Source organism: Odocoileus virginianus, chromosome 24, assembly GCF_023699985.2.
Source record: "Odocoileus virginianus isolate 20LAN1187 ecotype Illinois chromosome 24, Ovbor_1.2, whole genome shotgun sequence".
In the NCBI taxonomy this organism is placed as follows: domain Eukaryota; kingdom Metazoa; phylum Chordata; class Mammalia; order Artiodactyla; family Cervidae; genus Odocoileus; species Odocoileus virginianus.
Genome location: NC_069697.1, coordinates 43,677,481 through 43,694,296, shown reverse-complemented (window position 1 = coordinate 43,694,296; position 16,816 = coordinate 43,677,481). Strand labels below are relative to the sequence as shown.

The window sequence follows — 16,816 nt, the reverse complement described above, 5'->3', positions numbered from 1 at the left end:
TCCAGGCAAGAATGCTGGAGTGGGTTGCCATGCCCTCCTCCAGGGAATCTTCCTGACCCAGGGATCAAACCTGTGACTCCTGCATTGCAGGCAGATTCTTTACCACTGAGCCACCGGGGAAGCCCCTCCGTGTAGCCACAGCAAAATAGCACTGTCTCTTAGTATCACCTTCTTTATCTGCCTCTCCCAGTGGACTGGATGGTTTTCTTTAGAGAGCTCTTATGTATGTTTGTATCTCAGTGCCTTATTACAGGGCCTGGCCTATAGTAGTTGTTCAATAAATGTTTGTTAGGTGAGTTGAAAGAAGCACATATGCTGTCTTTATGCATTTAGTTGCAATTCACTATTAGTAAAAAGATAGAAGGTAGCAAAGTTACCCAAGCCTTAGAGGTTGAACAAAGTCCTATACACACATCAGGAAAAAATGAGATAATTTAATGAAGTTTTAGCCACAGGGCCTTTTATTTATTTATTTATTTTAACAAGAAATGGAGTTTTGTAACAATTGGGACCTTAACGTCAGTAGCCTTTCTGAGAGGGCCTGAGGCCGGGAAATGTACTAGTGTGTTAGATTCATCCACATCACCTGGGATCTTACAGCACAGATTGTGATTCAGTGGGTTCAGGTAGCGACCTGAGACTTAGCCTTTCCCACCAGCTCCCAGAGAAGCTGGTGTTCCTCCTGCACAGAGCACAGTTTGAGCCTCAAGACTGGGAGGGGAGCATGAACACAAAAACTCACCCTTCGCGTTTTCAGGCTGAGAAAACTCGGACCCCAGGGAGGCTGAGCGACAATAAGTCACAAATAGTGAGTGTTAGAGGTAGGCCTGAGACACAGTCTGCTTGGTTCTCAGTACGGTGTTTTTTTTTTTTTAATCTAAATTCCCATAATGTGGTCCCTGAAAATGATTTGTTAGCGGAGTTTATTGTTTCTGACTTCTTGGGTTAACTTAGAAAATAGCTTCCAGGACTCCTGTTGGCTTTCTCTCCCTTTGTTCCTAAGGACTGAGAACTTTAAAAACTCTGCCCTTTTTAGCAATTTACATATGGTAACTGGAACACACTTTAACCCTTTCATGGGAGAAGTTAGGCATTTGAGGTTCAGAGACATGCAACGCTGTAAGATGTAGGAAGCCATCAAAGACAGTGCCAGGTACAGAAGAAGTCCTCCAGATAATATTATTGAATTCATTGATTTGTCCATATGTCAGGCACTGGGCTAGCTTCTGAAGCTTTTTTGAAGTAAAGAGTTAAATTTTTCATTTTTCTAGTGGACCTATTTTTTCAAAATTAATACAAAGGTAGACTTAAAACAACAGCCAAGTGACCCAAGTCATGAATGGGAAATTATTGAAATCACTTCTTTTTTTTTTTTTCATTTATATTTATTAGTTGGAGGCTAATTACTTTTGAAATCACTTCTAAGTAGGATCACAACCTGGGTTCTTTGAGACCAAGTGGGGAGTTTCTGTCATGAGATTTTTCTTTGACTACATAAAATATTTACAAATTTATGTAAATGTGAACGAAATAAGGTGAAAGGGTTTAAATATAAAATGTAGCAATCTGATACGTTTCATGAAAAACTTCTAATTCAAAAGCAGCGGTTCTAAATCAGTTTTGGCGTTAATGGGTTTTTGAAAGACTGATACAAGCTAAGGATCTTCTCCCCAGAAAAACGTTCACATGTGTTTATACCAAAAAGTATCTAATTTCATAGACCCCAGGTTAAGAGTACCAGAAGTAGATCCTTTATTTATTTATTTTTTCTTGTTTTTCTGTATTTAGGGGAAAAAGATGCAGTGTAAGAAACAATGGAAGAGGTTTTTGTCTGAGCTTGAAGTTTTACTACTGTGAGTATATTGCTTGAAATTTCTCCCCTTGTGCCTGGCTTTCATCTCTGTTCATCTTTGATTCTACAGCACAGAGCTTGGCATGGTTGACATTTAATAAATGCGGGTTGGAGGTTAGAACACTGGGTAAATTTTTGACATCTGCTTTAGTATATTCTTTGGAATACATTTTAAAATAGACCATTTACATAATTCACTTGAGCATATTTTAACAAGAAACTGTCACAGGGAAGTGGATTAAATCGTGTGTGACTAACATGACTGAATGGGAAATGATTCTTAGAACATTAGAATTGTATATATTTTACCATCGCTCCTCTTTCTTAAGAGACATTCCAGTCAAGAAACTGTTTCATCAATATAAACCTCTTCTGGAAGAGAGTTTAGACAAAGAAATCAAGTGCTTTTGATGTGCATATTATTTTCTGGGAATTCATTCACGAGCCTGAAAGTCCTTGGAGACAAACTAAAATGACTTCATTTTCATATATATTCATATCTGCAGCTGTGCAGCCTGCTTCATCGAAGGCCCCTAACCCTATAGAGTTCAGTCATCACCCTTTACGGATAGAAAATGTTCTTTTCAGATGTTTTCTAAACCAATATGTGAATTCAGGGGAGGGAGGTATTATCCTAAATTCTTTTCCTTTTATACCCAAGACCAGAAATCAAAATGTTAGGGGCTAAGCATAAAAACTTAATATATCATTTAGTCAACAAAAAAAACTAAAACCAAAATTGTAATAAGAAAGTTTTTATATTTAAGCTTTATTTCTTTGCTTATGAATAAATAATAAGTTCAGACACTCCAGAATTCCAAAAGGGCAGAAGGGTAAGCCAAGAAGAGAGTTTCTTCCATACTCTCATCCAGCCACCCAGCCACTTTCCCCAAGGGCAACAGTGTTATCAGTTTCCTGTATATCTTTCCAGAAATATTTTATTTGTAAGCATATATTTATTTTGTTTTCTTACTTTCCTCTTCTCACACAAGAGGCAGCATGCACACATTGTTTATGTTGCTTATTTTAGTATTCCATTGTGTGCTGTGGCTTCCCTGATAGCTCAGTTGATAAAAAAAAAAAAAAATCCGCCTGCAATGCAGGAGACTCTAGTTCAATTCCTGGGTCAGGAAAATCCCCTGGAGAAGTGATAGGCTACCCACTCCAGTATTTTGGGGCTTCCCTGTGGCTCATCTGGTAAAGAATCTGCCTGCAATATGGGAGACCTGGGTTCGATCCCTAAGTTGGGAAGATCCCCTGGAGAAGGAAAAGGCTACCTACTCCAGTATTCTGTCCTGAAGAATTCCATGGACTATATAGTCTGTGGGGTTGCAAAAAGTAGGACATGACTGAGCGACTTTCATTTACACTTTTGTGTGCCTGTGCTATAGCATAACTAACCATTTTCCCATCAATGGATTTTTAGATTTTTCCTAATCTTTTACTTAAAATAAGGCTACAGTGAGAAAACCTTGTATATTGTTATTTTGTACGTGTTGAAGTATATCTAAGAAAACTTCATATAAATAAACTTATAGGGTCATGTTCCATGCCACCACAATGTAGAAACTATACTAGTTTACAGTTAACACCAGTCATATATAAGAGTGCTTGGTTCCCTATATTCTTGCCAATATAGCATTTATTCTTTCAGTTTTTTCTGATCTGCTAAGTGGACATGGTTTTTCAGTGTAGTTTAAATTTCTTTTTCTATGATGAATGAATCTTTTCACATATAAAGAGATTTATTTCCTTTTCTATGAAATATCTGTTAATGTCCTTTGTCCACTTTTTATTAGACTGTTGGATTTTTTTTTTTAAATCTGTTTTTGCTGCTGCTGCTAAGTTGTATCAGTTGTGTCTGACTCTGTGCGACCCCATAGACAACAGCCCACCAGGCTCCCCCAACCCTGGGATTCTCCAGGCAAGACTGGAGTGGGTTGCCATTTCCTTCTCCAGTGCATGAAAGTGAAAAGTGAAAGGGAAGTCGCTCAGTTGTGTCCAACTCTTAGCCACCCCATGGACTGCAGCCTAGCAGGCTCCTCTGTCCATGGGATTTTCCAGGCAAGAGTCCTGGAGTGGGGTGCCATTGCCTTCTCTGAATCTGTTTTTGATTGGAGGATAATTGCTTTACAATACTGTGTTGCTTTCTGCCACACATCAACATTAATCAGCCATACGTATACATATGTCCCTTCCCTCTTGAACTTCCCTCCCACCTCCCACCCCATCTGACCGCTCTAATTTGTAACTAGAGGGAGGTTGAGCTCCCTGCATCATGCAGCAAATTCCCGCTGGCTATCTGTTTTAATATAGTATTGCGTCTGTCTCAATGCTTCTCTCAGCTTTCCCCATCTTTTCCTCCCCCAACTGTGTCCACAGGTCTGTTCTCTATGTCTGCATCTCTATTACTGCCCTACAAATAGGTTCATCAGTACCATTTTCCTAGATACCCTTCACTTTCATATATGTGTTAATATACGATATTTGTGTTTATCTTTCTGACTTACTTCACTCTGTATAACAGGCTCTGGGTTCATCCACCTCACTGCAACCGACCCGAGTTCATTCCATTTTATGGCTGAGTAATATTCCATTGTACATATGTACCACAACTTCTTTATCCATTCATCTAGATTGCTTCCATGTCCTGGCTATTATAAATAGTGCTGCAATGAATACATGTATCTTTTAGAATTGGGATTTGCTCAGGGTATATGCCCAGTAGCAGGATTGCTGGGTCATATGGTAGTTTTATTCCTAGTTTAAAGAAATCTCCATACTGTTCTCCATAGAAACTGTATCAATTTACATTCCCACTAACTAGACTGTTGGGTTTTTTCCTTAATAGTTTGTCAGAGCATTTCATATATTAGAGAAAATTAGCCTTATTTTTATGTTTTAAGATACAAATAATTATTTTTACCCCATTTTCATTTGTTGTTGCTTATTCTAGTTTTTTGCCATTTGGAGATGGTTCTCATGTAGTTGAATTTAATCTATATATTTTTTTTATGGCTTCTAGGTTTTATATTATAGTTTAAAGACCTCCCCAACTGAGAGGTTTTTAAATAATTTTGCCATTTTTTCAAGTACCTTTATATTTTCACTTATATACCTGATCCATTTGGATTTATTCTGCTGAGGCATTTATGTATTAACTTTAGAGAGAACTAACAACATTATGGCATTGGGTGTTTCTGGTATGCCATCATTGTCATTTATGTTGCTAATATTTCTTTAGTTTTAACCCTATGCCAAGTGCTTCATATGTATTCATTCTTTAATCCTCACAACAGGCCTGAGGTGAGTCCTGTTATTATCCTCATTTTGTAGATGAGGAAACTGAGTTAGATGCTACTTTTTTTTTTTTTTTGGCAAGATCCAACTTATTTCCTAAATCATACTCACCCTTTCTCTTCTTAGACTTTTACAGGTAAATAAGTCAGAGGTGTTAGAACATACTGTCTGGAGTGGAATTAGGAGTGAAGTGCACAAACAACAGATAGTTTCAGTGAGTTAAATAATAAGCAGGTACAGAGGGCCGAGGACTTCCCTGATGGGAAAGGATCCTTCAGTGGTAAAGGATCCGCCTGCAATGCGGGAGACATGGATTCAATCCCTGGGGTCAGGAAAATCCCCTGGAGAAGGAAGTGGCAACCTACTCCAGTATTCTTGCCTGGGAAATCCCGTGGACAGAGGAGCCTAGTGGGCTACAGTCCATGGGGTCACAAAAGAGTCGGACATGACCGAGCGTGCTCACACACACCCAGAGTGCTGAGGGAGGAGGAGATGCTAACTTGGGGGTGGGGCGGGTGGCAGAGTAGACATCTTGGAAAAAGTAAAATCTAAGCTGAGACCTGAGCATGAGTTTTTTTGGATTAATGGATTGTGTATGTGTTTATGTACACACACACACACACACGTACACACATACATACACCCACACTCCCTTTCTTGAAGTAGGAACAGAGGGACTCAGAAGGGATATATATGTGGATTCTCCAGGCAAGAACACTGGAGTGGGCTGCTGTGCCCGCCTGCAGGGGCTCTTCTGAACCCATGTCTCTTATGTCTCCTGTACTGGCAACTGGGTTCTTAGCCACCAGCACCACCTGGGAAGCCCATTTGTTAGAATGCTGTAAGCCCGTTTGGAAGGAAAACAGTCATGTGTCCAGTGAAATTCCCTCTCCCTCAGCCAAATTTATATTCTGCTTTATGCCTGTTCCACAGCCCACCTTACCGCCCCCCAAACAGTGTTGTTCATTTCCTATTTGAATAACCAGTTTGACAGACCTAAAAAATCTTTTGTTTCAAGGTTCCGTCATCCGAACATACTGGAGTTGGCTGCATATTTTACAGAGAGTGAGAAGTTTTGCCTGGTTTATCCATATATGAGAAATGGATCACTTTTTGACAGATTACAGTGTGTGGTAAGTCATATCCATCCCTCTGCCTGATATTCTGACCCTCTAAGCCCTGGGGGAGCTGCTGAAACCTTCTGAGAGAACCAGGAGGCCAACATGTGTTCATGTTGGGACGCCGACAGTGGGTTTCCCGAGGATGTAGAGGACTTCTCCATGAATTAATTTCTTACTCTTAGAAGGTTGCATAAATACCCGAGTTGTTGTGTGTTGTGCTAAATGGTGGTCAAAAGAGTTTCTGGGTCCTCATTCCTCACTGGTACCATGTCTCAAATGAGTTTATGTCAACTACCATTATTTCCCAGGTAATTTTTATTCGCATAACTTTATGCAAAGTACCATTCAGTATGAAGGGTAGACATAAAAGTGATACCTATATCACTTAAAAAGAAGGAGGTTGAATAAATGCCATGGTTTCTCTTATGATGTTTTTGAAAGAGAAGTTAAAAAACATATTCCAAACATGTAAAATTGCAGTTACGATGAGGATAAAAACAGATTATTCTTAATTACCCACACTGTTGTACCACAAATAATCTAAAAATCTTACACAATGAAATTTTAAGCATAGTTATCTTATTAGCCATATTTCAATTTACATGACATTAAAATTATTGGATATTTCCATTGCCTATAAAGGGACCTAGAACCAGCATGGGTAGTAGAGGAAAATCCATCTTGGATTAGAAATAGGTTATGGTTAACTAAAATATTGATTCACCCACCTCTCCCCACTTTGTCTTTAGAGTTTGTTCTGGCATGCACCTAGGTAATGAATACAAACATGGTTTTTACTCAGAAAATACAACGAAACCAACCATGTTGTCTTTTCAGGGTAACACAGCCCCACTCTCTTGGCACATTCGAATCAGTGTATTAATAGGAACATGTAAAGCCATCCAGTACTTGCACAACACGGAACCGTGCTCCGTCATCTGTGGCAGTATATCCAGGTAAATTATCCCAGAGCTCTAGGTTACACCTGAAGGCTCCTTTCACCATCCCTGGTAAGTCAGACTTCACCCTATTTTCTGTCTGTAGTTTCCCTGGTATGTATCTGTATGTGTTAAGAATCCTCATGAAAGTATTTAAAATCTTAGCTTTTTAATGAAAACACGTCTATCGAATTTTAAAAGCTACATTTGTATTGCCAATGGAAGAGTTTATATTATTTTTAGGAATTATTGATGAGCAGTGTAGGATAGACAGTTTTCTGTGTTTTATTAATCATTCTGCATAACAAACTGTGAAACAATCTGCTGTATTCATTGCACTTGAAAAACAAAAAGTCTAAGAAAAGATTAAGTGGCTTATACAGGGATTCTTCACAAGATTAACAGTAGTGATCGGCAGTTTAAGTTCTTTGTCCTTGAGTCTCCAGCGTCTTGCATTGCCACTGAGCCTGCTGCCTCCTAGCTGCACATGTTCCCCGTGACAAGCCGAGCAGCCCTCCCAGCATTCCTTCTTGATCCGTGAGAAGATGAGAAACGACATCTTCCATCTTTTGCCCCCTTCAGCCGACATGAATCTTTCAGACAGAGAGTAGATACCCTCCAAACCTCCACCCACTGTGAATTTTTTCTGTGTGCCCTTCATGATGCACTTGTCCCAAAATAAATATACCTTTGCTGAGTAGCAGGGTAGACTGGATTTAAAAGGCTCTGCCTCTTCTGAGCCATCATCTAGTGTCTTTGAAAAAGCTTTTAGTGTGCTTTTCCGGCTGAGCAGAAGAGGAACTGATTGCTTACTTCTTTGTTTTTCTGGAGAAGTGAACTTCATATAAAAAGCCTCTGGATTTTACTTCATCCTGGGGGAGTGGCGGCAGTGGGGACATAGCCACTCGGTAGCTTCTCCTGTTGGGAAAGTGAAACTGTTAGTCACTCAGTCACATCCCACTCTTTGCGAACCCATGGACTGTAGCCTGGCAGGCTCCTCTGTCCATGGGATTTTCCAGGCAAGGATACTGGAGTGGGTAGCCATGCCCTTCCCCAGGGGATCTTCCTGGCCCAGGGACTGGACCTGGGTCTCCCACATTGCAGGCAGATTCTTTATCATCTGAGCCACAAGGGAAGCCCCACTTTCTCCTGCTGCAGTGTGGTAATTCACCAACTGCCAGTGACCGTATAGAATCAGCATAAAATTGGTGCAGCCTCAGGGGAGCTGGGACACAGATGGATGGTGAAAGTCTCAGAGGTCAGTGGAATCAACCACTGAGGTTGGCTCCGGAGGGCTAAGGTGGCCGCCCGTAACCTAAAACGATCCCTCTTCTACCCAGCTCGTAGCCCGCCCAGCATTATAGGTGCTCAGATATATGTTCAAACTGAGTTGTTCAGTCACTAAGTCATGCCCAGCTCTTCGTGACCCCATGGACTGCAGCATGCCAGGCTTCTCTGTCCTTCTTACTGGGTAGATAAATAAATAAGTGGAATTTCTTCTTTTGTTTTAATTTCTTCCTTTGGTGCTTGATGGGAGAAGGGGATAGGGAAGTCCACCGATCGGAGCCCAAGGGAACATTAGGGTGAAGGACACAGATTGAGGCTCTGTCTGAGCCACAGGGCTTCCCTGGGGACACTGGACGGGGAGATGTGCCTGCACTCTTCCAGCATCCCTCTCCCGCTCTTAGGTCTAAGCACAGACTGTGACCCAGACTGCTGCTTTCTCAGGATTGGCTAGTGTCTTCAGGCTGTTCCGAGGAAACAGGTGCAGTGGCAGAGATGTGCCTGCAGGGGAATTTTTTGAGTGCTCTTAGGAATAACAAAAGTAAGAGAGGAAGACAGAATCGGAGAGTTGGAAATGCTGAGCTGGGGTGTTATATTTATAGAAGAGGCCAGAAAGATCCCCTGGCGGAGGGCATGGCAGCCCACTTCAGTATTTTTCCCTGGGAAATCCCATGTATAGAGGAGCCTGGCGGGCTACAGTCCATGGGGTTGCAAAAGTCAGACACGATTGAATGACTAAAATACCACCACTATCAGAGGCCTTGGCCGATGCCGTGGGGACTGCTGAATCTGGGGTGGCCCTTCAAAGCTGTCCCCAGATGAGGCAAGGCACTGGATTTTTGCACCCCTGTACCCTACCAGCCATGAGTGGGGCTGTACCGGGGGTGAGGCAACTCCCTTCTGCCACTGGTGGTTCCCAGGTTGGGGCTTAGCTGGGAGCCATCAGCAGCCACCCATCCCTCCTGGGGAGTGTGTGCCTTCCTGGATCCTAAGGGAGAGTTGGGCCCATGGCCCTGCAGCCACTACAGTTCAGAAGAGCTGGCTGGATGGCGTTCTGCAAAACATCTCTAAATGATTTTCTTTTGCATGTACTTTCCTCCCACTTCTTCCTATCCTTTCCTCTTAGTTCAGTATCCACAATTGTTTAAATCAGACAGATCTGTTTTAAGAAGCCGACTTTTCACTTAAAAATGTGATTCTGAGCCAATTGCTTGCCTCTTTTAAGCCTCAGTTTGTTTCCTCTGCAAATGCTAATAAAAGAGCCTGGCTGACTCAGTCGGTAGAGCATGAGACTCTTAATCTCAGGGTTGTGGGTTCGAGCCCCACATTGGGCAATCTGTTTTCTTGGGCTTCTCTGCTAGCTCAGTGGTAAAGAATCCTCCTTCAATGCAGGAGATGTAAGAGATCCAGGTTCGATCCCTGAGTTGGGAAGATCCCCTGGAGGTGAGCATGGCAACTCACTCCAGTGTTCTTGCCTGGAGAATTCCATGGACAGAGGAGCCTGGTGGGCTACAGTCCAGAGGGTTGCAGAGAGCCGAGCATGACTGAGCCCAGCAGCTTCCACCTCTTCAGGTTAAATGGCATAAAGTGTTCCTGGCACTTAGCAAAGAGGATGCACTCGCTCAGTGCTGGCTGGCTCCTGTTACCGCAGTCAGGAAGTGGGAGGAGGAGCAGAGGCCGAGATGTGACGGCCAGCGAGCTTTTTCACTTAGCACTCGTTTACTTATTGTCTTAGTCCACTTGGACTGCTCTGACAGAAATACTATAAACTGAGAGGCTTATAAGCGTTACATGTTTATTTCTCGCAGCTCCAGAGGCTGGGAAGTCCAAGACCATGGCACTGGCCAATTCTCTGTTCTAGGCAAGCTCCCTTTCTGGTTCAGAGGCGGCTGTCTTTTCTCTGATGGAAGGAGTGAGGGGTCACTCTGGAGTCTCTTTTATGAGAGCACTAATCCCATCCATGAGGGGAGTCCTTATGACCTCATCACCTTCCAAAGGCCCGACATCCTAACCCCATCACAATGGGGTTAAGATTTCAATGTATGAATTTAGGGGGACACAAGCTGGAATCAAGATTGCCGGGAGAAACATCAACAACCTGGGATATGCAGATGATACCACTCTAAGGGCAGAAAGCAAAGAGGAACTAAAGAGCCTCTTGATGAGGGTGAAAGAGGAGGGTGAAAAAGCTGGCTTAAAACTCAACATTAAAAAACGAAGATCATGCCATCCGGTCTCATCACTTCACAGCAAATAGATGGGGAAACAATGGAAACAGTGAGAGACTTTATTTTCTTGGAGTCCAAAATCACTGCAGATGGTGGCTGCAGTCATGAAATTAAAAGACACTTGCTTCTTGGAAGGAAAGCTATGACAAACCTAGACAGTGTAATGAAAAGCAAAGGCATCATTTTGCTGATGAAAGTCCGCATAGTCAAAGCAATGGTCTTTCCAGTAGTCATGTATAAATGTGAGAGTTTGATCGTAAAGAAGGCTGAGCACTGAAGAATTGATGCTTTTGAACTGTGGTGTTGGAGGAGGCTCTTGAGAGTCCCTTGGATTGCAAGGAGATCAAACTAGTCAATCCTAAAGGACACTGACCCTGAATATTCATTGGAAGGACTGATGCTGAAGCTGATGCTTCAATACTTTGACCACCTGATGCAAAGAGCCTACTCATTAGAAAAGACCCTGATGCTGTAGAAGATTGAAGGCAGAAGAAGAGGGCAACAGAGGATGAAATGGTTGGATGGCATCACTGATTCAATGCACATGAACTTGGGCAAACTCCGGTTGATGGTGAGGGACAGGGAGGCCTGGCATGCTGAAGTTCATGTGGTTGCAAAGAGTTGGACATGACTTGGTGACTGAAGAACAACAAGCCTTCAGCCCATAGCATTTAGCTCTATCATCAATTTATTGTGTTTGAAAAGTGGACCCACAAACTAGCTCTACTTTAATAAAAATCATTTCTATATTAGCATATGTTTATTGAACATTTTGAAAATCACCTTCTTTTTAGTTCACAAATATTTATGGAACATCTGCCATGTACAAAGCATTGACTTACACCACAGTGGGGGAAAACATTGATAATCATAGTCTTGAACTGGAAGCTTCAACCTGGTGATCAGATAAGATAATAAGAACACAGAGAATATAATACATGGTATGACACTAAATATGCCCAATGTGTGTTTGGTCTGAGAAGGCTAATGCTAATTAGATAGTTCTAAGCCAGCTCTTTGAGGAGATGGGTTATGACAGTGGGCTGGTTGAAAGAAGGGATGAGAGTATTCCTGGTGGAAGGCAGTAGTTTGTTCAGGGGAACAGAGTGAAGAATTGCAGGGTATATAATGAAAGCAAGAAGGGTTGTTTGGAGAAAAGAGGAAAAGATTAGCAAATAAGGAAAGAAGAGTAGATAAAAATAAGGAAGTGATGGGATGAGGCTTGGATGATACTTTGAACACTGACTAGGTGGACGACCTGGGTTTGATAAGCTAGGCTCTTAAAATGGACTCTGAGGCTTCTTCTCTCTGGGGTCTAAATGGAACAGAAAGTTTCTGGAGTTTCTTAGGTGGTATCACAGTTTAAAAGGAGGCTGTTTCTTCCAGAACAGTATCTCAGAGATTTGTCTAGATGTGCCAAGCTGTGTGTGTGTGTGTGTATGTGTGTGCACACTCAGTCATTTCAGTTGTGTCTGACTCTTTATGACCCAGTGGACAGTAACCCACCCAGCTCTTCTGTCCATGGAATTTTTCCCTGCAAGAATACTGGAATGAGCTACCATGCCCTCCTCCAGGCCTCTTCCCCACCCAGAGGCCAAACTCACGTCTCCTGCATTGCTGGCAGATACTTAGCCTCTGAGCCACCAGGGAAGCCGTGCCAAGCTATAGTATCACTTAAATAACACTGTTAGACAGAGTGCCTACCAGGAAATATAGATACGAGTACCAAAAGAGATCTGTTCAGAGAAAGGGAGAATTTCATGGATGGGGCAGGATTTGAACTGGAAATGCAGCTAGCGGTGTATTTTATTTTTATGTTGGTAAAGGGGCTACTGTTGATTGGGTTTTCCAAAGTGTTCGGGGACTCAAACATAACCATCTCTAGATTACACCCACCCAGGCATGTGTCAGGGTGTGGAGTGCGGAGGCCATGGGCACTGATATGAGAACTGTGGTTTCACAAGGGCTCGTCAGTGGGTCCGTCTCTATTCCAGGGCCAGTCAGCCCCTTCCACAGCCTCTGAACTCTTGGCCTTTCTGCTGAGCCTGCCAGGGAAGATGTTAACAAGTGCCAACTATAACAGTTGACGTTCCCTCTTTTCTTTGGTGATGTGCACACCTGTTCTTTAGAAACTGGAATGAGACCAACTCATTTCATTCAGGGCACTGAACATCTGTCAGATGGTAATACATTCAGTTCCCAGGAGTCTTGGCCAAACGTGAATTGGCTGAGCTGGATGACCCTCCTGAATCTCTTAAATGAATCCTTCACTTGGCTCGAACCTTGGGCCTCCCTGATTCTTTGTCCCTCTGTGTATAACCATGTGCTTTCAGGAACGTCTGAAATCCCTGCTCTTCTGACTTCATCATATTCATTTCTCATTCTTTGCCAGGAAAGGCAGCTTCTAGGAGAGATGTCATTTTATTGTACAGCCTGATAACTGGCTCAAAAAAGGACATCTCGAACTGTGTTAAACAGTGACCCTTTCTGTGGGTAAGTCTGGGCTCTGTTTTTGTTGAAGTGAGACATGGAAAATATTGTTACCTTTGTTTTCTTTTCTGTATTTGGGCCTCAGACCAATGAGTCACAGAAGAGTTACCATACATCATTTGACATTTTAAACATTGCTTTTAATCATATGAAGTAACATACAGTATACATAAAGTGACAGTAAGTAAAAAAAGACACATTGAAATAGTAAACAATATACAATTATAACTTTGTAAAATTACAAATTCAGGAATTAAAAGATTAAAAGTGAAACAGGCCAAAATATAAATAAAACTTTCATTAGATGGAGAGACCGTGGCTTTTCATTTAATGGCTTATTTTTTTTAACTTCTACTTGATGTTAAATTCTTATTTAAGGATTACATCTTCTTTTATAATAAGAATAAAATTTATTAGGGAAAAAAATAACTTAGCATCAAACCTTTCTATCTCAAACCGGGGAATCAGACATTCCAAGGAGTCTTTAGTCAGTGGATAATATCCCAAAGTTTCATTTTAGTCACTCTGTCTGCAGAGAAGCTTGATAATCTCATACCTTGGTGGTTTTAAAAATAGTTTGAAAAACGAAGATTGTAAGGAAGATCATCCTTCAGCAGCCTGGTGCCCAAAGTGTGAGCAGCACCTTTCGTCTGAGCAAAATGAAATGCAGTCACTGGGGATGACCTGGGAAGAGCACCAGAAATCCGTGTTCCCGCCCAGGTCCTGCCTCCCTCTCTTAGACCATGGTTTCCTCACTTGTGCATCAGAGCCAGCCGAGATCATCTCAAGTTGGACCTCTTCTTGATTTCAAATTCTGTACAACTGCACCTGCTTGTTTTAGTACCATGCTCTAAGACTCACAAAGCTAGGGGTTATGGCAGGAGAAGGACGTGACCGCATGTTTTTGTAAATCTTGACCAAGCCTTACTTACCCAGGCCAACTTGGAGCGCGGATGAGCTCAGACAGGTTTCAGGAGGTGCCTTCTGACACCTGCTCATCCTGGAGCAGGTCAGGCGAAGTCCTGACACGCCTGACCGTGTTCTCCAGAAACACTCCCAGTCTTTCCCCTGTCCTGCCCTCTTTCCAGCAGCCACCCCAGTGACCTCACCGCTGCTCCCGTCTCTTGTCACTGGTTGAGGGTGTGGCCTTCGGGTTCTCCCAGATCTGAGTACAAAGGCCAGCTCTACCACTTTCCAGCAGTGTGATCTTGAGTAAATCACTCAGTTCCTTGAGGTACAGTCTCCTTATCTGGAATTGGAACCTCTGTTCTTATTCCCAGGTTGTGAGGATGAAATGAGCTCATTTCTGTGAAGCACAGCTCAAGAGTTGGGAGTAAGTATAGTTCCTTTCAGCTAACGGAGATTCAGGGATCTCATCTGACCTGTCCTTGGACCCCAGCACAGCGCCTTGTTAGATCTCTATTTGGGTGCGCCTCTGATTGTTAGAACTTCTCTGTATTGAGCTAAAATCTATCTTCCAGTGATTCACCCATTTGCCATTGTTTTGGCACTAGAATTACCTACCTACAACTAAAGGGAAGAAGAGAGAAAATTTACTTCGTTTCTGCCTTGTAATCAACAGTTTCTTAATCTTCTGTGAGTAGCTGAATAAAAAGATGTTTCTTTTGGTTAACTGCAAGTTGGAAGTGCGCTGAAGAGAGACGTAGGAGTGCTAGGCTTTAGCATAAGCTATTTTGCATAGAATGAGTGATTTCAACCAGCTGGGCCTCATTTGCCTCATCTGAAAAAAAAAAAAGCAATTGTGCTTATAGAAGCGATGACAAATCAGTTTCGTCTCACATTCCATCTTGGATTGGTTGGTAATGAGTTCCCATGGGCAGAGTTGAAAGGGAATCTGGGGTGGGTACTTTCTGAAGTCAATTAGTGATGTCTGCCAAGAATATGGGAGGATGTCTTGGCAGCATTTGGGCTACGTATTTGCTGTATGCCGAGTGGTCCAAGGCTACGTGTGGTTTCAGATTCTCTTCATTTACAAACTGGTTATATCATCAGATGTTTATTTAGTATCTTCTATAGATTCAGCATTATGCTTATGCAAACAGAAGCTGGCCTCTCTGGGAGTGCCACGTGAAAAAGTACAGGCTGTACCATAGGAACTTGGAGAAAAGAGGGCCACTGGAATTCAGATTAGTGAAAACTTTCTGGAGGGAATTAATCAAGCTGCATAGAGGAATTGGATAACAGTAAGTGGGAGGGGAATACTCTCCAGGTAAGGGGAACAGAAAGAAAGCCGTCTCTTTGGGGCTTCCAAGGTGGTGCTAGTGGTCAAGGACCTGCCTGTCAGTGCAGGAGACCCTGGTTCAATTCCTGGTTTGGGAAGTTTCCCTGGAGAAGGGATAGCCTACCCACCCCTGTATTCTTGGGCTTCCCTGCTGGTGACTGAGTCGGTAAATGCAGCAATGCAGGAGACCTGGGTTCGATCCCTGGGTTGGGAATATCCCCTGGAGAAGGGCATGGCAATCCGTTCAAGTACTCTTGCCTGGAGAATCCCCACGGGCAGGAGCCTGGGGGATGACAGTCCATAGGGTCACAGAGAGTCAGACTCGACTTAAGCAACTTAGCAAGCACACACGCGTCCTGACTGCATTGATGCATTAAGTGTTAGTACATTCCTTGTGACTGATAGGCTGCAGAGATGCATTAGGGAACTCAGTGAAAGCCAGAGGATGGAGTTTACACATCACTGGTGTTATCATTGGTTTGACAGAGAAGAAAGCTGAGATTTACAGAGGTTGGTAACCTGCCTTGGTCACATGCCGGTAGATGGAGGAGAGGAGACGGGGTTCCATGCTTGTGTGAGTGGAACAGCATGCTCATATTAGGTCATTAAGCCAAGACTCCTGGGAGCATGTTGGTTTCAACAGCAGAGACAGGGAAATGGGGCAGAAGAGGAGAACGTAATTAGTATGTGCAAATTTGGAAACGTGGACGTTGGGCTTCTGGTGAGAACTGCTGCAGGCAGCAGTCTTTGCGGGGGCTGGGGAGGTAAGGCCTGGTGGTCTGCATTTGGAATCTTCACCTTGTGCAAGCAGAGAGTAAATAGTCTTCGAAGGAAGACACTATCAGGGACACAGCCGCAGAACACCCAAGGAGGAAGCCAAACCCACATTTCAAAGCTATTTTCAAGAAGTCTGCTGGTTTAGTTAGCCCAAAAATGTCTTAGTAATTCGAACTCTTCAAAGAGCATGTTATAAAAACAAAATTCATTTCCAGATGGTGGAATTTGAGGAGGAAAAGGATTTAAAGAAAAGAATCTTGAAGAGTTGAAGTCTTTATTCTTGGCAAAAGACACTCACATTTTTATTGGGGGAAACAAAGATGTTTTTGAATTACGGGATCACATAAAAGCATCTGAAAGCAGTAAACCTTCTTGTTATTTCCATCGTATCCCTCAGCAAGCTTAATTGTTTTCACATTTATGAACGATTTTAAATTGAAATGCGTTTTATCCCTGGCATTTTTCATCCCAGACATTCATTCTTGTTCATGTTGCCAAAGCGAGGAGATAATCTTGGGGAACATTTCTAATGTTTCCTACAAGATCATTTTGTCTTCTGCTATGGCTGTGGGTCTCCTGCCAAG

General features: G+C 42.6%; 1 protein-coding gene and 1 non-coding gene across 2 annotated transcripts in view; both read left to right on the top strand.

Moving 5' to 3' along the window:
* The window catches only part of IRAK3 (interleukin 1 receptor associated kinase 3), a 58,078-nt gene that overhangs the window by 26,906 nt on the left and 14,356 nt on the right, over window positions 1-16,816 (top strand). Inside the window, exons 6-8 of the mRNA XM_070454648.1 lie at window positions 1,789-1,853; window positions 6,171-6,285; window positions 7,111-7,229. Of these exons, the coding sequence (XP_070310749.1) occupies window positions 1,789-1,853; window positions 6,171-6,285; window positions 7,111-7,229 (299 nt within the window). The remainder of the gene's footprint in view (window positions 1-1,788; window positions 1,854-6,170; window positions 6,286-7,110; window positions 7,230-16,816) is intronic.
* On the top strand, window positions 9,757-9,829 carry TRNAK-CUU (transfer RNA lysine (anticodon CUU)). Its single transcript has one exon. It is a non-coding gene; the product is annotated as a tRNA-Lys (tRNA).